The 24,929-nt window shown below is 34.9% G+C and overlaps 1 protein-coding gene across 3 annotated transcripts in view; it reads right to left on the reverse strand.

The window, feature by feature from the left end:
• SLC35A1 (solute carrier family 35 member A1) overlaps positions 1-23,570 on the reverse strand; it is a 59,445-nt gene extending 35,875 nt beyond the window's left edge. For 2 of the 3 annotated variants that reach the window (XR_005650697.1, XM_039852902.1), the window contains exons 1-5: positions 23,332-23,570; positions 19,331-19,508; positions 6,070-6,229; positions 5,736-5,888; positions 992-1,058 (exon numbers count right to left, since the gene is read on the reverse strand). Coding sequence is in view for 2 of the 3 variants with exons in the window: in XM_039852902.1 (XP_039708836.1) it covers positions 992-1,058; positions 5,736-5,888; positions 6,070-6,229; positions 19,331-19,508; positions 23,332-23,347 (574 nt within the window). In the remaining variant the exon portion in view is untranslated. The remainder of the gene's footprint in view (positions 1-991; positions 1,059-5,735; positions 5,889-6,069; positions 6,230-19,330; positions 19,509-23,331) is intronic. The other variant, XM_039852901.1, reaches the window with a different exon arrangement.
• Between the last annotated feature and the right edge of the window lie 1,359 nt (positions 23,571-24,929).

Consider the following 24,929-nt stretch of genomic DNA (forward strand, 5'->3'; position numbering starts at 1 on the left):
TGAACTAAATAGAATGTTGAATGCAAACATTTAATTGTTCTAAATACTGCTAAACATCAAGTGGTATATTTTGGGGGTAACTCAACTTTGTTTAATTTGCTAGTTCCTAAGAGTAAAAATTTAGTATGGTGTTATCATTAAATATATTCCAAAATTTAGACTTTCTCCTCTTGTCAAACATCTTTACAAGCAATATTTCACTTCCACATTCAGCATACTTTCCTAGTTAAAAATAAAGTTCTAACTCTTGCAATAACACAAATAAAGATAAATACAGACATACAGCTATAACATATTCTTCACTAAAAAGAACTTTCAGTTTCTTCTTTGTTAGAATTATTTCGAAAACATTTCTTATACTAATATTCATACATTGTCTCTTGATTGAGTGAAGGATTGCTTATGCCTACACATATGATTCCAGACTTCCTTGTTTGTTTGATGTTATAGATTTTAGTTCTTGTCCATCCCTTTTTGGCTGTTACTTTTATATATTAAGTTTTCTGAGGTACTCTCCATTCAAACCCTTTTGCTCTGTACTCCACACTTTCTAATCTGTTAAAGCAGAGGAAGAACTTGAAGTCACCAGAGAAAAACAGATACTGAGCTGGTGACTAACACCCTAAAACAGCAGATCTAGCCTGAGGATAGTGACAGTTCCAGGAAAATGGAATGAGGTACTAGAGCTTTCCATTTTTGGAGGTCTTTTTTCATTTACTTTTTGGTTCTTGACTAAGGATGGTCAAAGATGACAAGTATATCCTTAGATAACTGCACATATGAATAAGGACTGGGGTCTGAACTGAGTTAAACATTAGTATGCATTTACTGGAAAAACAGCTGAAACAAAACTAAATGTAAGTAAGAAGGAAAGCTTCTTACTTACATGGGAATAAAACTGTTAGTCGTAATAAAACAAGAAACTAGATCCCCATTTAAAGTTTGATTTTTAAATCTGACAACAGAATAAAAGGATGCTTTTATGATTTACCTGCAAATCCTGAGCACAATACAGCAATGGCTATAGCACCAAACCCTAGCAATGGGTTCTGTTCCACCTGCAATAGTAATGTTTTAAGTTTTTAGTGACTAAGAGAATTCATCTAAGACCAAATAAATGAATATAAAAATTTGTGTTACCGTTCTACTGAAAGTTATGTGCCATAACAGACACAACTATTCCACAGAATAAGACCAAACAAAAAGCCATCCAGAGATTAACCAAAGCACTCAAGTTAAAAATGAATCACTCAAATCGCAGCCATAGTAAATGTTTAATATAATGTGTGTGCCTATTTCCTAATAATAGGCACCCTAGCACATAATTTTGTATAGTCAGCCTGCCTCTTAATTTTAACTTAAGTCACCACCCAAACTCAGCCCCATATAGTATCAATCACAGAAACGAACAGTAACATTTTAATTTATTCCCTATGACCTACAGGATGAAGTAATGACTTTTAACATTTCCTACTTTACTGAAGTTCTATCAATTATTAATATGATACTTGCTATTTACCAGATACACTGTTACATACTAATGAATAAAGATGAAGATGGCGCACAGTTCTAGTTCTTAAATATTTCCTGGATGGGATAAATTGACAGGTATATGTCATCATGATACTGTGCTAACAGATGCATGTATATGGGCTCTAACCTATTATTTCAACTTTATTTCTTCCTCCTTCCCTAAAGTAACCTTCAGGAGCTTTCATCATTCTTTCCTCAGAGATTAATACACTCTCAGTAGTAACACTGAAACTAAAGAGTTGAGGTGCATGACTATAATATGATAAGCATGTACCTTGTTCAAAATAAATAAGCCTGATATAAGGAGAGTATTACTTCATGTTAAGTACCTGAAAAAAGAAAGCTTGGTCTAAAACATTTGCATGAAGATAAAATGAGAAACTGAAGATATTATTGTAGAAGATAGTGGTTCTCAAAGTATGATCTCTGGACCAACAGCAGCATCATTCCCTGGAAACCTGTTAGAAATGAACACTGACAGGGCCCACCTCAGACCTACTGAATCATAAACTATGGGGACGGAGCCCAACAATTTGTTTAACCTTTCAATTGATTCTGATGTGCACTAGAGTTTGAGAACTACTGTTATAGACTATAATTGATAAACATGGATGCTTTCTTAACACAAACTGTAAGATTGGCATAAATATGAGAAAAAATAATGTGAAATTTCCCCTATCCCAACAACTGTAGGAAGCTCAGGTGACTGAAAATAGTATCTGATAAATTTTTGACTTGCTTTTCTGCCAGTTTAATCTCTACAGTCAGGAAAAACAGTGATAGACACTGCTGCTCTGGATTTAATTCTGACGAGAAACTTTTGGGTAGTGAAGTGGAAGTGATGGAAACTTTAGAAAACAACCACCATGTCATTTTAGCGTAACTAATAGCCAAACACAGCACAGTTAAGAGACATGGGCTCCAGTCTTAAATCAAAATTCAAAAAAATAAAATTTGAAGTTAGAATTCTACAGCTAATAGGAAGATGGTTCAACAGGGATAAGAGGTTCTGAAGAAAGATTCTGGTGAAGAGTAAAAAAAAAATACATAAATCAGTGTTACTATTCAAGAGCATCCTCAATGAGTTCTGATTTTATAAGAATATACAAAAGAACTGCAGTGCACATAACCATAAGGAACATAAGCAGGAACTTTAGTATTGAGAAATCAAAAACCCAATAAGCAGAGGCTTACAAAAGTACTTTAAAACATTAAAGAAAGCCTTAAAAACTGTTTAGTTCAAGAAGAAAAGAGTATGTTCTTGGGCTAGATAATGTACTGTTAGATGGAAAAAAACAGCTACCAAATCTGTTTTCCATTTTTTCTGTGAATAATTTTTAAATAATAAACAATACACATTTAAAAGGAAACTGAAGTCCAAGACATCTGGTTTGCTATTATGATAATACCTAGCTAAATAAATTCAAAAGTATTTTGACGAAGAACAGCAGCAAGTCAAGATACTGAAAACTATATCTTTGAGGAATAATGGAGAATGGAAGCTATGCCAGAAAATTTAAATTGGGTAAATACTGTCCTCATTTTCAAAAAGGCAGAGGGAATTGGATAAATACTGTCCTTATTTTCAAAAAGGCAGAGGGAAAGAAAAGTTGCATAAATTATACAAGGCTGCTTGAGACTCATAAGGCAGCCCAGTACACTTACCAAGAGTACAGGCTCTGGAGCCCTGCTGCCTAGATTCAAGCAACATGACTGGACACATTTCTAACCATGTTTACCTATCAGTTTCCTTACCTGAAAATGGAAACAAAAACAATACCAGCCTCATGGTTGTAGGCATAAGTGAGTTAATATGTATACAGCACTTAGAACATTACTGGTATTTAGTCCTATGTGAGTGACTGCAGCTGTTACTGTTGTTATTGATTACTAGCAAAATGTCAGAACAGATGACTTAAAGAATTTGAGTGAGACATACCAAATTTCCTTAATGAAAGGATTCCTAGTGTAAGTAATGAGGGAACATCCATAGCAATTTTTAGCAAGAAATTTGGCAGATGTGCATAATATTTTTGTGAATGAGAGAAATTCAGTGAGGACAATAGTGCAATTCTATTCACAGCTAAGTGAAGGCTCATACAGCAAAATCAAGCTAGAACAACAACCAGTACCAGCTTGCCAGGCACCTTAGACACATCCTCTAGGCCCAGTCAAATCTTCAGTTGTGCAGCCCTAGCCAGTATACTGACTGCAACTTTTAAGAGACATCAAGCCAGAACTACTAGCTAAGGCATCCACAAACTCCTGACGACCCTTACTTCCCAACAAATTATTTCTCTGCAGGTCTCATAAAAACTATGAGATAATAAGTGTTTATTAAACAAGAAAAAAGTTAAGCTAAAGAGAGGTCAAATGGTACAGCCACAGAACTCTAGTCCTGTCCTGTCTAAAATTTCAGGGATGACCCAGAAGATTTGTCAAATCTGTAGAAAGCATAATACTCAAAGAAAAAGCTAATATTGGATAAGGACTGGAAAGACCTCAAAGGCCTGATCAATGACCCAAAGCTGACTTGATAAGCTTAATAAATACAAACGCATCCTTCGTTTTGGTTTCAAAGAAGCCCACTACACAAGACACATTTGAGGCAAACTATATGTGATGCAACTATATGTGTTTGTATGTAATCAGTTAGAATGGATATTCCCCCCCAAAAATAAAAAATAAAAAAACTAATATAATCTTAAACTGATTTAACAGTCTCTAGTATTCAGAATAAAGGAATTAGCAAGTTATACCACACAATGCTCAGTCAACATCTAGAAATAGTGTGGAGTTTTAGAGCATACTGGGGAAGAGTAACAGATGAATGCCTCTAGAAGAGAAATACAAGGAAATATTGGGCAAGAGGGATCAGAGAATCTCCAGAAATCGTGTTACAGAAAGAAGTTAACGGGATTGTCTCAATGGAGAAGAAAAGACTTGGATGGTAGGGGTATGACACTGAAAACCCTGAGGACATATGGGAGTTAGTAAAGATCTGAGTTATTCTGACAAGAACAAAAACAATGAGAGGCCCTTACAGGAAGCTGCACTCTGTTTAAAATGTGAAAGAACTTTCTAGAGGGATCTAAAAGTTTAGTTTACTAAACCTTTCACAACATTACCTATGTGAGGTAGACCTAACACCTTTTGTAATTGTGTGAGGTCTTACTTGAAGTTCACATTTAACTTTCAATTATATTTTTGCCTTACTTTCCAACAAATTATTTCTCTACAGGTCTACAACTGAATTAAATGTGCAGTGCATATCTGATCAGTTTTGAAATGTCACCAAGAATATGAGCATGCTTAACATCATGTGAAAACAATATTAATCTAAAACTCATTTTTTTTCTGGGAGAAAAAAATCTCCATCAGGCTAAAAAGTAACTACCTAGAAGAACTGACTTCCTATTTTCACAGGCTCTCCTTATATACCAGCTGCCTTATATTTCTGAGAAGTTTCACTTACTAAAAGTTAAAGAGTCTTCAATTGTAGAAGGAAACTAATAACTTTCAGAAAGTCATTCACTAGAGTTCACTTCCTACTGCTCTTTGGGAAAATAACTGATTAAAGCAAATAACATTTTAAAAAATCAGGTACATACCTGAACATTTAACTCCTAAACTAAAAGTTATAAGTAAAAGATACTTTTGCCCTATTTTAGTTATCGATTATCAGTAAAAACACTACTCCCCCGTAATCCCTATTACTGACAGTGGCAATATGTGCCAAAAGATAAAAAACTTTGTGAGCTGGGGGAGAAGGTGAAAATTAGATGGAGAATATCTCGCCCAGTGTTTCTGAGAAAATGTCTGAAAGAGGCCTAGAAGTTCTGAACATACACACTGTGTAGAAGCTGGCACGATTTTAGTCACAGGTTAGCTATTAACCATGTTGTTTTGTACAAGTTACTTCACTTCTTTGGACATCGATTTTGTCATCCATAAAACGAAGGGGATAGATGACATCAAGTTTAAGGTACCTTCCATCTCTAACAACTTATGCATCTTCCCCTCTAAAAAAGAAAGGAAGCTAATAAGTTATCCTTAATAATATAAGAAGGGGGAAGCCTACTTATAGGGCAAAGATTATTTTCAATCAAAGAAATATAATCGTACTACATTCATCAAAGTGACTGAAATGTATATAACATAGGAAGTTTCCTATTTTAGTACGTAAAAATTTTGTTTCTTACCATGACTTTTGTAGCTTGTGCTGGTTTCCACTGTACAAGTGTGACTCCACCACATAGCATAAAAACTGAAATCCACTGTAATTTGCTGAGTGTCCGGTTTAACATTAAAACAGTACATAAAGCAGTACAGGGAATCTTCAATTGGTAGGTCACCTAGAAACAAAACAATGAATTAATGAACTCAGTTAACATTAGTCTCTGACACAAATATTTCTGATATTAATGGAATTATCAAAAATATCTAATAATGTGACAAAAGGTTAATAAAAATAATTTCACCATAAAAACACTTTTTAAGATTCTGTGCTTTTTCATTGTCATTTATTCCACTTACCTGGTACACTGCTGCATCCAGGTTGCTAAGAGCTAGGAAAGCCATGTTGTTCTGAACAGCATACACTAATGATGGCACACTTAACTTCATCAATTCTCTGGGACTCCCCAAGACATTTTCTCTTAAAGATGTCTTGAATCTACCCAGACTACCAGTTTCTCTTTGAAAACAAGGGAAGTAAGAAGAAATTGAGGAAGAAAATTAAAGACCATCCTTTTGATAAGATTCTTTCATACATAGGATAACTATATTAAGTCCATTGACATAATTTAGCTAACTTATTTTGTTTTTATAAATTTCAACTAATTTTAGATTAAAAGGAAAATAACAACAATATAAAAGGAAAACAATTACAAGTTCTATTGGAAAAATATCACAATAACTAATTTTATCATCTTCAACCTCTGGTCAAAGCTCCAGGAATTTCTGAATATATTAAATAATGAGACAACAGGTAACCAGAATTGCTGATGTTACCTATAAAAAAAAATTAAGCTGACATTTTAACTGCTATTACATCATTATATTTTTTTTTCATTAATCAGGTTGTATATCTATTTAAAAAAAATTTTTTTTAATTACAATAGATTTAAATTGCAAACAAAAGAAAAAGGTTCTGGTAGCTATGAAAGTTACTTGGGATAGGAATTGAGGGATCCAGGTCATTATCACTTAGAAATCCGTTCAGTGCTTATGTAGTAGACAATAAATCTTTAAGCATATTCTCATAAAACTCAAGTACTGTATAATTTTGCAGGAAATGTAAATATTAATACCAACAAAAGTAAACTATATCTGTAATGTATGTAAAGTTTACTACTTGCTGCATACTGATCATGCATGCTCTTAACTATTCTTATTTCTCCTCAGGAGGAACTAGCTAATCTGGCTCATATTTCCTCCATTGTAAATGAGCTCATTTATTTCCTGAAAATAAAAATTAAACAATGTTTTATAATAAGTACCAACACCAAAAAAAGTGATTTATCAAGAGTCCTAATTGCAATTCACAATATCCCTTAGAGGACCATAATACTTTGTTGGGGAGGGAGATCTATTCCAACTCAGAGTTTATGATAGTCACAATGAGCCTCTGTATTTTTGGTTAATGTAGAATCAATAATCATTAATTGAATTTTTTCATACAAAAATGCTTACCCATGTTGAGGAGCAAAAGAGCCCATAATGCTGAATTGCCTACCTATGCCTATCCACTGTAGAACACTCTGGCCCCCAAGAAAATACTTAAGACAGACAGGAAATTTGGCCTAGGCCACAGAAACAAAAGATGTCCTTCTTAGTTACAGGTCTTCCTCTGTTGCCAAATTCAACCCACTCCACACAACAGTGGTAAATCTATATGCTGAAAAGTAATGCACACAGCCCAGTGAGAGACTGCAAACTCTACCCAGAAAAGGGAAAGGATACCAAAAAGATCACTTTACTTAGAAATTCTACATAGTAGAGTTTTCCAAGTACCTGAAGATAAGCCCTTTAAACATTTGACATTTTTTAAATTACTTTTAATGCAAATCTAAGAAGTCTATGTATTTTCTCAGCATCTTAAAGTATAAAAAAAATTTTGAAGAATGTTCTTCCTCAATTATAAAACTAAAAAAAAACTTAAAGAGAAAAAGATTAAAATAATCAGAGGTCCAATTCAAAGAATCAGGTAATATATTAAAAAACATAACTGAACATTTTCCTTAATGTCATCATTCTGACTAGTAAGCATCATAAGATAGCAGAGATATAAATCTTAGATTTTGTGAAGTACAGGACTGCTTTTACTGTACTATTATTTTTAATGCCCTTCTAAAATGCTAACATATATTGATATATCTTCAGAGTGCTTCCCTAAGGAGCTACTGAGATATACCTGTTTATATCCATCTCCCACATAATATATTCTAATAAGAGAACAGAGTTTGTCTTTATCGCTAGCACTCTTTGCCCTATCGGAATATTGGGTACTTAAGGATCTAATTGCTACTCCTAATAACCACCATACCTGCACCAATAATCAAGGTTGCTGTAGTCCTTTTTCCCCCCGTCTTTTCTCCTTTCTTATCTCTTCCATACTTTTTTCCTGCTTTCACATAAAAAGAAGGGGCTATGAGACATCACCAGGCAGTGAGTACTCCTTTCCTTCAGTGTAACAAACCAGTAGAATACAGTGTATTGGGATTAACCTTCAGGTCTTTGGCTGTTATAACTAGTTATCTTTTTTTTTTTTTTGGATACTAAGGAAGGTTCCTTCACTAATGTGGATATTAGAGAAGCCAGGCTATAGCAGAATGCTACTAGAAAGCTCGAGTTTCACTGTAGTACCTTAGAATTATAGCAATATTATAAAATTACAAATAAGTAGTTTGAAATACGAACGAAAAATAGCAGAGGATGCTAAAAGAATTTGCAAAAGAAAAAAGTCAAGAATAATAGAAAAATAAAAGAGATTTAGGAGGTATAAGAAAGAATATGTGGGAATCTTAGTGCACACATAGTTTTAAAGGAGATAAATGATTTCAGTATTAATCAGTTTAAATCCTGCTTAATTTAACATATGTATTAAGAATACAGCTCTGAAAGCTTGTATTTAACTTTATTCACTAAAGTTAACAAAAGTAACAGCAATGTCTTCCAGAAAACATTAGTAATCAGCTATCCTTTTCTTTTACTATTAAGTAGACAAATATAAATGATCAAGTCTAAATATACTACAGCCTTAAATATACTATAAAAAGTAACACATAAAAACCAAAGGCCATTTTTTAGTTCCATTTTCCTGCCCTGATATTTTCTTGCAAATCAAATCCCAAGTACTTTTGAATGAATGCCTTTTGTTAAAAACAAATTAGATTTAATTCGATAAATGATACTGCTAAATAAGCAAGCATATATAATCAAAAAGCATATACTAATTTTATAGATATTTTATATAAGTAATTTATAGAAATTATTGTAGTATTTCCCATTAAATTTCCTATTTGAACCATTTGTTTGATTTTTATCACTGAAACAATCTATGTGCACCTTTTGTTACCTGAAGAAATTTTGAAGCTCCATGTTGATTGCAGAGATTCCGAGGCCACCTCCCTCCCTAAATTTCCTATCAAATGCCTGAAATCAATTCTTTCTGACTTGGTCAAAACTAGGCGTCATTCTTCCATCTCTTGATCTGACAAAAACTACTATGAGGCATACAATCCTTGGCACTATGCAAAATGGAACATGGCAAAAATTACTCATGAGCTTAAGAAATTTAAATCTTGTTTATAAATTTCTTACTGTCTACAAAGTTAAGTATAACTAACTCACATAAAAGACTTTGGGGGCTAGGTATAAAAACCAATAATGAGGTCATCTGAAGACAAAAATAACCGTCATATGAGTTACATGAATTTTACTTCCTCTCCATGGCTCTACACCCATTATAGCATGGATACAAAGAGAAAGTCAAATTGTAAACCCAGCAGGAAAAATAGAATAGGGCTGGATAATATTAATATAAGTATTTGATAGCTATATTAATTATTCTAGAGATTACTATGAAATAGTAAAATAATTCTCTCCAGCCTTATATAAATAAGATTTAAAATACACTTGGTTTATTACTAAACACACCCAAAGTGTATGTATATTTACACATCCTGCTAGGTTTATTTAGTTTTTACAGACTGTGGTGGATGGCAAACAATAAAAAGTTGACTTTGTACTAAGATGATGTGAAAGTGTTCTTAATTCATTTTCTTCACATCACAAATGACAGATTTAAATTGTAACTATCAGACTTAATAGCTGTGACAGGTTTTAGTAAAGCATTCATGTAACCAGCAATTTTCCTGTGAATTGTACTAGTAATTAGTTTTATGGAAAACCAAAGTATTTTAAATGTTGTACTGTTCTACGTTTCAATCAGATTATAACTTGGAAATTGGTAATTTTTACTTCAAAGATTTAAAAAATCAACTTATTCACATTTAGAGCTTTTACAACACCAAACTACTAATCTGCCTTCTCCTCCAAAACAGGATTTAGTAATTTTCTTTTCAACTTAAAAGTGATCTGATGTAATCATACATATACACAACAGTGTATATACACAGTGCATGTAACTGAAATTCACCAATTAGACCATGTAAACCTTAAATCTTATTCATCAAAGTAAAGTAGCCATCCATTCTTTCCCACACTCCCTTTTTGTCCTGCAGTTCTAACTTCTAATTAAAAATCACTAGAGATTATAAGTAAAATCTGCAAGCATGAAAAAATTACAAACGAAAAAACCTTTTTTAGAAATTACTAAATTACACTGAAACAGAAAAAGAACCCAAGTATTCTAAAAGTCTTTTTAGTATATGCTCCAAATCTAAAGGCAAAAGGAACTACATACAAATACTGAACTTCAGTTAGGTTTGTTTTTTCGCAACTGTATACTAGAAATTCTAAATCTACTTATGTGTCCTAGGGTTAAGAAAGTAAGTAAATATCTTGAAGACAATGGGAGCCAGACTCATCGCCACTAAAGAAGGGAACAAATATGGAAAAGGAGGTTATAATCAACTCTTTGGCACTGGGTCAGAATTACAAGTATCAAAATATATGTATAACTCATAGTTATAAACATACAGAGATAGGTGTCTATATAAACACACACGCACGCACACACACACACACACACACAAATTTCCTAGCTCTGTTTGCTGAAAGGGCCTAGAAGCAATGATACTCCAGTAGCAATGAGCACTCTAACATCTAGATTCTGGTTTCTAAAGACCATTCTGAAAAAAGAAAAGGAACAAAGCTTCTTGGAAAAATGTATGATTTCAGGGTTGGGGCAGGGAAAGTACAAGATAAGCCTTAAACATCTTCCTATGCTAAAAGGAAACTGCTCAGAGATTGACGAAAATTCAAAAAAGAAACAGGAGGAAGCTTGAAGAAGATCCCACTGCCTAAATCTAGGACAATTTGAGCATCGAAATAAATAATGGTAATAATGGATTCTAGCCCATACAATAAAATAATCTAGGAATCTATGCTGGGGAGGGCAGGGAAGGAGTGGGCAGCGGCTTCTTAGAGAAGAATGCCAACTAATAATTGTACAGGAAATGATGGAATTACAAATTACCATTTGGTAACATCAGTGGACAATAAAACTATTAAGTGAAAATGTGAAAAGAAACAGGACATTTATCTAGTTTCAAGGTTATCTCTCCACAAGATACTTATGAATTACAAAGAGAAAACTGGTAATTTTATATGGAGAAACCTAGCAGGCCCTACCTTCAAGAAATCAATGTTAAATCACCAGTAATGAGGTAAATATGTCTCATGATATGCTACAATGAGGACACATCATTTCTGTGATATTCCTGACCAAAACAACCCTAAAATTAATCATAAGAAAGTATTCAATGAACATAAATTGAGGGACATTCTACAAAATAAAGCTACAAATATGACAACTAGATGTAAACTGTGATTATTTTACTATTAAAGGACATTAGTGGGTAATTGGCAAAATTATCTAAGGTCTGTGAATTAGATAATGGTATTGTATCAACACTGATGTTTCAATGTTGATATTTTGTGATTATGTAAGAGAATATCTGTTTTTAGGAAATGGGCACTAAAGAATTTAGGGACAAAGAGGCATCTTGTATAAAACTCTCAAAACAGTTCAGAAAAAAGATACATTGTTATGGTCAGTTAAGATATGGAAATAAAAATTTAAGAGAAAAAATAAAATTATTGAGATGTCTAACAGTGCTAAGCACTTATCTTTGTCCTATTCATTTCACTGTTCTGAAATACTCATAATTTGGAAATTAGAGAACAAGGAATTTATCTTCTAATCCTACCACTGCCAATTACTTTCTAGGTGTCTTTGACAAATTAAAACTTCCCTCAACCTAAGCTATCTCATTAGAGAAGACAAAATAATAACTACAGCTAATATAGAGGTACAGGAATGAAATGACAATTAACTGTATTTACCTGTGTGTTTCCCTCCCCTATTTTTAAGGGGAGATAGGAAAGAATGTTTTCTTAACGCCATCACTGGCAGCCTGTCATTCTCAATAACAATCCTCAATGTCTAAAAGCAGTAAATTTAATTGCTGCAATCTTAAAAGAGGATGTTTGGCACTTTACAAAGCACGTTTCAACAATGGTTAACAGCTGGTATTCTAGAGTGTAAGTTACTTGCTTTCTAAAGAAAAAATGTTAGGTATCTGCTCATTAGGTTTGCAAAAATTCATTTTTCACAAAAGCCCCAAAAGGAAGCATTATTCTTTGGTTCTTATAAGACAACTTTTAATTTATTATAGATCGTAGCAATAATATATTTTATTTTCCTCATATCTATTGCCCAGTTTTCTTGGAGACCTCACCAGCATATTTCTTTACCTTCTGTTCTTTAAATACAACCTGAAAGATATGCTTTACTTTTTTCTGAAGAAATGTAAATGAAATCCATGATCTTTGTTGCTCCGATATATCAGGCACTCCTCATTGAAATAAGTCTGTGTTTCTTCTAATAAGTTAAATATCCTTAACACATCGAGAAAAATTTCAAGTGAATTCTGTTTATAATTTTTAAATTAGTTCTTTTTAAAATATTATAAATAAGTAGGGCGAAGAAAAGGTTTGGGATTAAAATTAAGCTATGATCTTCCAGTGTTCTCGCAAGCCAGCAATATACCCTTCAGCCTTACAAAGGTCTCACCATACTAATAATGTGAATGTTAGGATACTCATACCTCAGGTATGCAACCCTACTACTCTTACCCCAGAGAGGGAGGAAAAGGGAGAAAAACAACCAAAGAAAATGGGGGGTCTCAGCCATGTGACTTGCATTGCCATCGTGAGTTCTGTCTAAATAGAATTCCCTAAGTACAGAAATTCCCTACCACCTCAAACTGACATAGACAGGCCTTTCAAGTAAAACACAGGTCTGGAACCTTGCTGTTACATTCAGTAAGGTCAAATTCATTAGTCGGAGATTACATTTAGTCCATTTCCAGGCTCAAAGTTCTCACAAAAGAGATGTGTAACTAGACTTCAGATCTCCAAAGGCTCCAGGAACTATCCCTGGAGTTACAATTGCCTCTGCTTAAATTCTTGGGACTTGAAGATTCTAATTTGCCTAATTTGAGCACTTAAGTTATGCTTACCCTCTGGTCTGCCTCAGACCAGACAGACACCTTATTTAAGCAAGCTGACTTCCATTTATCTAAACACACTGCATCTATTATGTTGTTCTTTAGTTCTGTGGTTTCCTGTTAAATTGTCCAGAAAACAGTAATACTTAAGGTACATGGAGCCAAAAGACATTGCAAATGAGAACACGTTTACAAGAACACTCTCTTAACAATCTCTTCTAATTCCCTGAGATTAAATACTTTCATGTGATAAGGACTCCTGTATTTATTTCTCTAGCCCAAACTTCCCTTCTGTGTTCCAGAGCCATTAATTCATTTGCCTATTCTCCATGCCTACTAAAGTATTAAAAACTTTACATTATACTTACCCCAGATTAAATTGCTGATATCACCTTCCCTCAATCTGCTTTTATTCCTATCAAAAAAAAAAAAAACTTCTCTACTTTTCCATACTAAGAAACGTGGATACAATTCTTGACACCTCCTTTCCCCTCACCTACTATAGCTATTATCCCTACTATAACTAATATCCCTATTATTCATGGATTCTGTATGAGTGAATCTGCCTATCTACTAAAATGTACTTGTAACCCCAAAATCAGTACTTGCAGAACTTTCACAATCATAAGCAGACATACACAGGGCTGCAAAAATTTGAGTTGCCTGATGTTCACATTCCCAGCTGGAGTCAAAAAAGGCAACAACACTCTCTTCTCGTTTCAGCTCTCATAATGTACACAAGCTCAGTCTTTAGTGCCACATTTTTCACATTTTTGTAGGGTTTTTTTGAGGCCGGTGATTTTGCTATTTAAAAATTCCCCCCAAGAGTAATGCTAAAGTGCTGGCTAGTGTTCTTTCATGCAAGAAGATGGTGATGTGCCTTATGGAGAAAATACATGTTAGATAAGCTTTGTTTAGGCATGAGTTACAGTGCTGTTAGTGATGAGTTTAATGCTAAGGAACAATAATGTATATTAAATCAGGTGTCTTTTAACAGAAACACACATAAAACAAGGTTATATTGATCAGCTGATGAAATGTGACCAGAGGCTCACTGGAACCTAACCATGTATTTCCCTCAGGAATAGTTTAGTATTCACTAATTCAGTGTCCATGGTGATGTTAGAGAACATAACTACTGCAAATAATAAGAATCGACTATGTATCCAAATCCACGTCCTACAGATTCTACTTCCAGAACATAAATCCATTAACTTCTCTTCATCGCCTGTGCTGTCATTGTAGGCCATTATCTCTGGCCTCTACTAAGCTTCCTTACTCCCAACTCTTGCAACCCTTCTGATCCTATTCTCTTCAAGGGTCAAAGTGACTCTTAAAGCAAAATAGGCCGCCATGTTAGTCTTCGATTTAAACCATTCACTGATTTCTTAATGCACTTACAATAAAATCCAAAATCCTTCCCAGGCCCATAGGATCACTCTTGCAATCCTGCTGCCCTCTCCTTCACCTTAGCACCATGGCACTCTCATAACACACCAGACACACTAATTAGTGGTTATTTAAAAGTGAAGGACTTTTCTGCCTCGGGAACTTCAAACACACTGTTTTCTTTGCCTTCTCTCTGATCTTTTCTTGCCTAACCGCTACTCAATCTTCAGGTCTAGGTTTAAATGTAATTCCTTCAGAGAGAAAGCTTTGCAAATCCAAATGGAGATCCTCTATTATATTTACAGCATCCTCTACTTACCTTTAACACTGCCAATTTATTATTTATTTGCTTAATATCTGGTTCTCCACTAGAGTATAAGTTCCATGAGGACAAAACTGTGCCTTTTTAGTTTAAAACTATATTTCTTACATCTGGAACATTCTTGATAACTGAGTCTTGATAAATGAATGAATAAATGAATGAACCTGACTATCCCATTAATCTTTTTAATAATATACTGAAACAGATATAACCTGACTATATGCTTAAAATGTTTGGAGGAAGGAAAACAGATTATTTGGATGTGGCAGTGAGATGTTTCCCTGTAAGTGAACATTAATTATAAGCAAGACACTAAGAATTTCAAGTCATTTCCTGAGTCTCAGCCTCCCGCATCTCTACATAGTATAAAATGTCATGTATTTACTTTAATCATTAGCCAAGACTAAATATGTTACTGGGCAAAGAGTGTTACTCTAGAGACCATACTAAATAAACAGCCAAACTGGCTGGTCTACAATGAAGTTGAGCTTTGCATAGTTCAGATAAAACTAAGTTCTGCAATAATAATTGTATCAATTCTATAAAGTTATTTATCATAGGGTAGAGTGAGGGGAAGGGAAGAAGCTTTTACTTCCTCTAATAGTTTTTTCCATTTAAATAGTAATTCCATTTTTTTCCTTTTTTTGTCATTCTCCAAAAATTTCAAATTAGAATTTAGTAATATATTATCTAAGTTTTACATTAACTTTATTTTCCTGGGAATATGGGGGAAATGCATTATTTTAATTATAATTCTTTCACATTCTTCTTATTATAATTCTTTTACATTCTCCCACAATATCCTGAAATTGTCATCCCTTCTCTCAGATGATAAAACTATTGCTTCTGCTATGAAAACAAAGGGAAAATGTCTAATCTCATGTTTACAGCTTTAAAGAAAGAATCAGTTTAACATTATATGGTAAAGAATTTTCAAATATAAATTTAAAATTATGAAATCAATTTTTGTTTCCTTTGTATATAACAAATCAACTCATAAAATTTTCAAGTAACAAATATTTTCTGATATTTAGAAGTTTCTTCATCAAAGCAAAAAAAGCACTGACATCTAACCTGTTTTTAGATGAACTATGTAATATCCTATTTGCCTTTATCCACATACTTTTTTTAAACTACCAATTTTAATATGTGTACAAAGAAATGTCAGCATGGTCTACAGCCATGCTACCCTGAACAAGCCTGATCCTGTCTGATCTTGGAAGCTATGCCAGGGTAGGGCCTGGTTAGTACTTAGAGAGAGACTACCTAGGAAGACCAGGTTCTGTAGGCATAAAAAATAAAAAATAAGGGATTGTAAGCTGACAAGGTCCTTGCAATCTGTGAGGTCAACCAAGAGTTGCCTCACCAAAAAAAAAAAAAAAAAAAAGGAAAAAGAAAAAGAAATAACAGCATGGAGGATATCTGGAAAATCTTTCACTCCGCTGCAAGCTTCACACCATAAAATAGAAAAGATACAAGTAAAGTTCTAGCCTCTATCATTTGCTGCAACTCCTAACTGTTCAATTCACTCTTATTGGCCCAATCATAGTCTGGTCATGTATTTATTCATCTTTTTCCTATTTCAAACTGCTTCAGGTAAATTATCATAAGCCGACTGTCCTCGCAACATCTAGAACCAACTTTCAACATTTTCACTGGGTATCTTTCCCAAACTGATAGCTGTGCTTTAGTTTCATTAAATCAATTGTCACCACATATTGCTGAATAAGCTGAAGCAATCACAATGTTCTTCCATTTCATTTTGTAGCTATCAATCTGTAACCTCATAAGTTAAAATAATTCTCCTTTATCTTTCACACTTTTATCATTCCAAGAAATTAACTTGTTCATGTATGCCCTCTTAAAAGTAAACTCTTTGTTCCAAGAAATAAAATATTTTGTTAAGAATTGCAGGTATTCAGTTTCTACCAATGTACTTTAAATAAGCACATGATAATCTGCCAACATATTTCTCCATAAAAATTAGGTTCACTTTAAAATCCAGTAGTTTCAAATGCATTTCACTTCTTCCATGTTTTAATTTTTGCCAGTGTTTTTTCCACTTAGAAACTCCTTGTATTTTAAATGCTTCAAATGATTCTCCTTCCTGGCAAATTCTTGTTAGCCATATAATATGAAATGCCAAACACCAAAACTCTGTATGTTATTAATTCTTTACTTTTTCTTCACTGTTCCTGGTCTTTGTGTACTTTGGAGGTAAATGTTTGCAAAAGAGGCTCAGTTATGAGCCTCTACATCATGCTGGTGACAGACACAGCAACCAATTATTGATGATGATGTTGATGATGTTGGTGCAATGATTGCTTTCCCACACTGCTATTATAACACTATTATTTGATTTGTCTGGTGAATTTTTAGAAATTTTTGTGCTTTTGATATAATTTACAAAAAATGTTTCCACAAAACAAACTACAACTGACCATATCTATAACATTGAATAGCTGAAAAATAAGAAATAATATACACCAAGCAATGCAAAGCTGGAAAAGCATCAAAATAGAACAAAAAATCTAGGCAGGCAGATTGGCAGAAGACTAGCCCAACTGCTAAGTTACACCAAAGGCCTCATTGCTTTTTTTGCACATTGGTTTTTTAAAAATTCTTAACAGTTACAAAAAAATACACGAACCATGATTTGATCTCACAGTTTAAAATAGCTAACTTCATCTTATTTCAATCTTGAGTCACACTTTTTTCTACCTGTGGAAATTAGGGAAGAAATAAAGAGAAGAAATGTGTTCCCTTATCCCTTGTCTTCCAACAACCCTATATTTGTCTTAAAAGAAGTTATACCTTAAGAATTTCTTAATTTATTAACTCTTAGGTTGTTATACAGAAGCTGTTTTGGAGTTTTAAACACAGAAACTTGTGCCTTTGGAACACTGCCTTTTAAAGGTACATTAAGGCCTCTCATTTATCTGACATTATCCCTAATGAAGAATCCTCTAATGAAAGCCGAATAATCATTAAAATGAATCTTAAGAAAGATAGATCTGAGATTTTACCCTACTTGCAACCTAATAAGTTAGGCTGCCACAGTACTTCTGCCTATAAGATAAATTTTAAACTCAAATATATTTAAGCTTTCTACCTTCTGGCCTCAAGTTATTTTTCTGTTCTTTCCTCCCTCGCCAACCCATTTTTACAATATTTTTTCAAACTTGATTATTTGTAATCATGTGTGTTTACTGGTTTATTTTCTGTCTTCTCCACTAAACCTAAGTAGTAAGTTCTAAGCAAGCAGAAACCACATCTATTTCATTCATACCTGTATATTCAGTACCAATTATAAAATTGTCACAGAGAAATCACTTAATATTTGTTAAATGAAATTTACAAATGTTTAAATGTAATGTTTCTATAAATGTAATCTGTTTCTACCTAAAAGCTTACACACATGCTACTCCTCACTGGTTTCCCATTCTGAACAATTCGCATCTTGAAACCTGTAAGAAGTCTCACTGGGTCCCCATCTCATAAATCTTTCCCTAAGTGATTTTCTACAGGATTTTATTTAATTCTAATAATCTTATGTTATTTCTTCCTATTAAAAAAAAAATGAAGAAACTAAAGCTTAGAGAAATTAAGATGTGTGCAAAGTCATAATTTCAGAGTCTAGGATTAAAATTAGGTCTCCTTCCAAAGCCCCTATTCTTAACTCTCTCTTATACTGCATTCTTAGCTAAAATGATTCTCATATGATGTTACTGATTCAAAGCCCAGTGCTGTCACATACTAACAGTGTAATATGAGGAATCTCAGATGCTGTAAAGGTAAAATAGGGATAATTATAATACTTACCTTAAAACCGTATAAAGAGTAAGTGAGCTAATTAACGAAAAGCACGTAGCAGCACCGTGCCTAAAACTTAACACAGAAAACACTCAAGAGATGTTAACTATTATCATTATATTCCTCTAAAACAGAGTCAGCAATTTTTTTTTTTTTCTGTAAGGGCCAAATGTTAAATAGTTAGGCTCTGTGAGCCATTCAGTCTCTGTTGCAACAAAAATATGCACCAAGTTGAATTTAGCCCACAGGCCACAGCTTGCAAACCCCAGCTTTAAAGCAGCATTCTTCAACCTCTGTACTGCTGATACTTGGGACCAGACAACTGTGGTAAAGGGCTGTTTTCTGCATGGCAGGATGTTTAGCAGCATTCTTGGTCTCTACCCACCAGATGCCACTACCACCCCGCAAGTTAGAACAACCAAAAATATCTTCTGGGGAGCAAAATCACCCTGAGTTAAGAAACACTGCTCTAGAGCAATTAAACATATAAAGATGTAGCTTGAATTATCCAATAAAGAAAATACCTTAAGTGGAAAAATAACAATTTAACACACTACAAAGTATTTATACTCACTTAGCTAAAATTCCCACACTTAGCAATAACTTTATAACTTCTGTGATACACACAGCTGTGGTTGAAAAGTAGAGTTCTTTGTCTGATGTCCTTGTGTATCTTAAAGCTATGGTATAAGCTGCAGCCACCAGGGTCATCACTGTCAAGCAGTATAACTTGAATAATAAACTGACATTTTCTGGAAAATACATGCAACAAAGGTATTACTTAGTAGGCAATATTAATGTATATAAAAGTTAATCAATGTTATACCTCTAATGCTTTCCAATTTCAAGCACAATATACTTTTTAAAACCCATGATATTTAAAAATTTATTTCAACACAATACTTTCTAATGACATGAACATAAACAAACATATGTTCACAAAACACACCTGACTTTGACTATCAACTGGTTAGGCACTGATTTTGCCTCAAATGTGAGATTATATGGCATACTAACTCTAGTTTGGGATGTTATAAGTTACATATTTTATATATCTTTATAATTTATAATAAAAGTGATGCTTAACATAAAACTTCATCATAATAAAGTCTGATTTAATAGCATTATACAGGAAAAATATTTCATAACGAAAAGAGTATTAAGAGCTCCATAAAACTTGAAATGCAAGACACATACAAAATTCATAAACACTCAATTTAAGAACTTCTTGCAAGTATATCGGAGCAGCAGCCATTACCCAGGCACCAGAGCGGGTCCAATATCTTCAATAAAGGAGCAGGCACTGGGGTACCAGGTGTCCCTCATCCTGCCTTACTCCCAGCCCTGTTCTGATACTGCCATCATTTAACACTCAAACTAAACTTTCTTCACCCACCTCCCACTTCTCATCCTTAACCTTCTTTCAAATCTTCAGGCTCAGGTTATATAAGAATAAGCAAAATTTTTCTGTAAAAGACAAACAGTAAATATTTTAGGCTTTTCAGGCCACAAGGTAAAATCAAGAATATCATGAAGGTACTTAGATAACAAGAGAAAAAACACATTTTTGACAAATTCAAAATATGATAATTGAGTATAATGCTTTGTAATACAAGCTCTACTAGTGAGAACAATGGAAGTACTTTGGGGGGTAACATTTTGCTTCACTGGTCTTCAGAGTTAGTGCTCCATCAAATCAGCTGCAAATGATCATCTGTAAAAACCATTCTTAGCTCATGGGCCATACAGAAACAACTTGACAGGCTGGATTTGGCCACTGAGCCATACTTTGACAACCCAGGTTAAGAATCAAAGGGACACAGGGTGACTCTGGGCTGCGACTGTAACTACAATATGCACTAAATAGGCTTTTGTTCACTGCTTTTGGGAGCCTAACCACAATTTGAAGATGACTTAAATAAGGAAATAAAACAGGAGTTTCAAACAAATTATCCTTAGATATGTAACGCAGGAACTTACAAGGTTACAGGTTCAACATAAGTATTAACCAGGGGCAATAAAGATTTGTAAATTGTAGGCAAATTTTTTAAATTACATCAGGTCTTGACTAAAAATATAGTAGAACAGAAGAAATAGGGCTTGTGTCTGCCTAAACTTTCTTTCCAAAAGATTTGAAGAGCCAAAAAGCAACGTTCACGTAAAAGGAAGTGAAGGAGATCACTACAATGCTTCCTTTGTTCTAAAACCTTCCCACACAAAGGAAAAATGTATGACATCAAAAATAAATAGCAATAACCTTTAACTACTCAGTAAAGGAGAAAGCACTTTCCATTTAGATAAAGGTGAGCAAACTACATGTCATCTCTCATTTTTATACAGCCTGCAAGGTCAGAATAGTTTTACATTTAAAAAAAACTTTTAAAATAACCTTTTGTGACACATGCAAATTATATGAAATTCAAATTTCAGTGTTCATAAATAAAGCATTATTGGAACACAGCCATGCTCATTTGTTTTCAAATTGTTTATGCCTACTTCTTTGTCCAGCAACAGCAAAATGAAATCCAGTCCTTTACAGAAAAAATTGCCAACCCATGTCCTAGATTATCAACACTTTCATAAATAAAAGAGGTTAGTATTGCTCAACTAAAAACTATTTTAGCTATTATGTAGGTTCCTGATCCTAAATACATAGTGAATGTTTAAACACTAAAACAAATATTTACAGCCTACAAATACATTCTGACCTGTAATTATTACTGTTATCAACTTTGAAAGTACACCTATTTGCAATGTGATTATATAAGAATATACATTATGTTGTTGAAAATAACTACTGATCTAAATGGAAGAGCAATCAAATAAGTTTAGATATTTGTAAAACATATAGGGCTTTGATATGGAAAATCATTTAAAAAACATGAACTTTAAAAAAGCTCTTAATTTTTTTATGCATTATTTTCTCTAATTTCGGTTTAACATTAGATCAAAAGTTCTTCACTCCATTCACAAATTCTCCAGTATGAAATATCAATTATTAGCACTTTCAATTATTTCAGTGCAATATCAAAAGTCGGTACCATGTAATCACTGTAAATTTTGCTAAGTATTCACATCGTGCCCACAGCCAGTAACTATAAACCTAGCCCATAACTTAACTGCATCGTTGAGTTGGCACACTGGCAAACTAGCTTATCTGTATTGTTTTCTGCTTCACAAAGTTCCCATTAGCTCCTACACATTGTTTCTGTGTGGAAAATGCTCCTCCAACCCCAAAGAAATTCACAGTCTGAAGTTATTTTTTAAGTTACATTTTACTGTATTTTAGAGGGGATATTATTTAACCCGAAAACTTGGAAATTCAGTAAGTTTCATATAAATCTGTTATGAATACCAGGATGCTATGGCAACTGCATTTTTGTTAAGATTATACATTTCTAGTGGGCATGGAGGACTTATAAAATGACCAAGGCGCAACAAGTATGTACCAGCAATAGCCTAAACCCATAAATTGTTACTAGTCTTTCAGATAATGACTTGACTCCTTTAATTCTTAAGTGTCGCTCATCATTAATCTGTTCCCGTTGTTATCAAAACAATTTTTTACTTTACTTTCTGTGTTGCTCCAAAAAAAAAAAAAAAAAGGCGGGAGACATAAAGCTGGATTTATTCGAAATGAGAGACTGCATAAAAGAAGCACATGAAACTACAAGCAATGCCCCTGGGCAGGGTTTAAATGATAAATGCAGACTCTCCAACCCGGGAAATAATTTAGCACCCATACCAAAGATATTCTTTAAATATCTACTCAACATTTATTCAGAACCAAGTGCTCTATAGGGGAAAGATGAAGAAAGAATTGGATGTCACCCAACCTCTCCTTGCTACTGATCTATCGTCCTGAAATTCAGCTCTGGTCCTAACTTAACTTATCCTACTCAGCAAAACAAGAGGGCTTGCGGAGTAAGTCCCTGCGGAGAGGGAGCTGGATCCTACCTTCCACCCAAAACATCAAAGTGTTCCTTCTAACCACATACAATATTCTCCTTGGGAGGCCTGCTTTCTCTATCTTGTTATGGTTTCAGTGCCCTTTTAAAGCCCCAATGATGTTTTTACAGGATATTACACAGACCAGACGCTGCTTAGGCTCTGCACCCAGAGCATGCCCTTAAGCCTCTAAGAACCTTGGGGCAGGAGGCGCAGAAGAGACCGCAGCCGCGGTGACCCGGACCAGGAAGGATAACAGTCCTGCCTCCCGCTGGTGAAGCGGACCCAGCCCGGACCCGCGACCCGACACTTCTCCGGGTCTGCCGCAGCCCGGGCCTGTCTGAACTCAGTTCCCGCCCACCACCAGCAGCTCGTCGAGGCAGGCGCGGTCCGGAGCCGCCGAACTGCCCCCGCGCAGAGTCCGCCGCAGAGAAGACAGCCGCCGTGGCAAGGTGGCTGCCCCCGCTGCTCTGACAAGCGGCGCGCGCGCGCTCAGCCAGGTGCGGCTCAACTAACTCCTGATGCGCGACGCCTCAGCCAACCCCGCAGCCCGCGGGCGCCGAAGACGCTCGGCCGCCGACAGGTGCGGGAAAATGCTCCCGTGATCCCAGTGGCCCGCAGCCTCACCTCTGGGGGCAGCCATCGCTCCCCGACAGCCCTGCGCGGAACTGACGCACACCCACTCCGCGCTCCCTGCGCGGGACACGCGGGACCGCCTCCTGTGGTCATAGAGACGAAAACCGCTCGGCCTAGAGCGCCTTGCCGGCCGGCCGACAGCTGGTCTTCCGCCTGGTCCGTCGAGCACTAAGAATAGACTCAGGAATCCGAGCTACGCCCGAAAATAAAATGACCCGGACGGAGGAGAGACCTTTACAGCCGAGTCCTTGCTGACAAGTGCGTAAAACTCGAGGTTCTGTAAACTACAACTCCCGGCCGGCTAAAGAAGCGGAGTCAAGGGAGCGGAGCGTTGCCTTCTGGGAACCGTAGTCCTAACCCGGGGATTTGATGGCAAATAAAGATTTGGCGTTAGACTTAGAGATTCATGCCTGTCAAAGTTGTAGGAGTTCCCAGAATTCGTAAAGTAACGGATACTACTTTCGGCAACGTTGTAACTTCCAGCTCGTTTATTCTCTTCCATTGTTACTCTTATTTAAATTTAATATAATTTATATTACGTAATGTTCAGAAGTCTGTGCCTGTGTCCTTATTGTCATGATTACCATTGATTATATTTATCTCTGGACATTCTAACTACATGATCTTCGCACAACAAAAGGGCTTCAGAAATATTAGATGTGTCAACAGGTATTTACGTCAACCGCTATAATCTCCACTTTCACTACAAGATGTTAATTAGCATTTAGCAATGTTAGAAATAATTTATTGGCAAATGAATGGCTTTCAAGATATGTGGATTGTTTTAAAATATTATAAAGGTACCTCAGCCCTCACAAGAACAGGGGTACAAGATTTTGAGATGCCCATCAGCCTCCACCTTCTGTAGAATAAGCTTTTCCCAAAATGACTTTTTATACGTTTCAGTAGTTAATGTTATATACCACTGTCATCATTATATATACATACAGATTTATCAAGTCTATTAACATTCTTGGAAAATTTTGCATGCCTTATTAGCATCACATTAATATTAGGAGAGATTCCCAGGAGATCACAGTTGACTTTGTAGAGTCAGACATTTGATTAATCTCATTTTGGAATGGTGTTGGACCCTCCCTCTACCTGGTTGTATGTGTGCTCACTAGTGCTAATCACCTCTTCCTGTAATTGGTACAGTTCCCACTTGTGGAATTATTCAGTTCCCTACTGCGTATGTTCTTACACGTATACTTAAACAAAAAACTCATATGTATACTTAAAATTAATTTTTTAAATGAAAATATTCTATCATACATTCCTTCTTTTGTTTTAGTAATAGTGCCTTGTATAGTTTTGGAGTATCATTATAGTCTCAACTTAGTTTAATTAACTATAATTACTCTCTTTTGGATGCTCAAAGTACCCCAGTTCGGCCCTTGTAAGCCTGCTCATTTCTTTAGATCTGCACAAGATTTTTGACACATTTTTTATTTCTAGCAACGAGAGATTCCAGGCCAATATGGATTTTTCTGTGTCTTAGTTCCTGAAATCCACTCCACTTCAAGAACTATGGTTCCTTCTGGTGGATAATTAATTACGCCGTACACACACACACACACACACACACA

This window comes from Pteropus medius, unplaced genomic scaffold, assembly GCF_902729225.1.
Source record: "Pteropus medius unplaced genomic scaffold, Ma_sr-lr_union100, whole genome shotgun sequence".
Taxonomy (NCBI): domain Eukaryota; kingdom Metazoa; phylum Chordata; class Mammalia; order Chiroptera; family Pteropodidae; genus Pteropus; species Pteropus medius.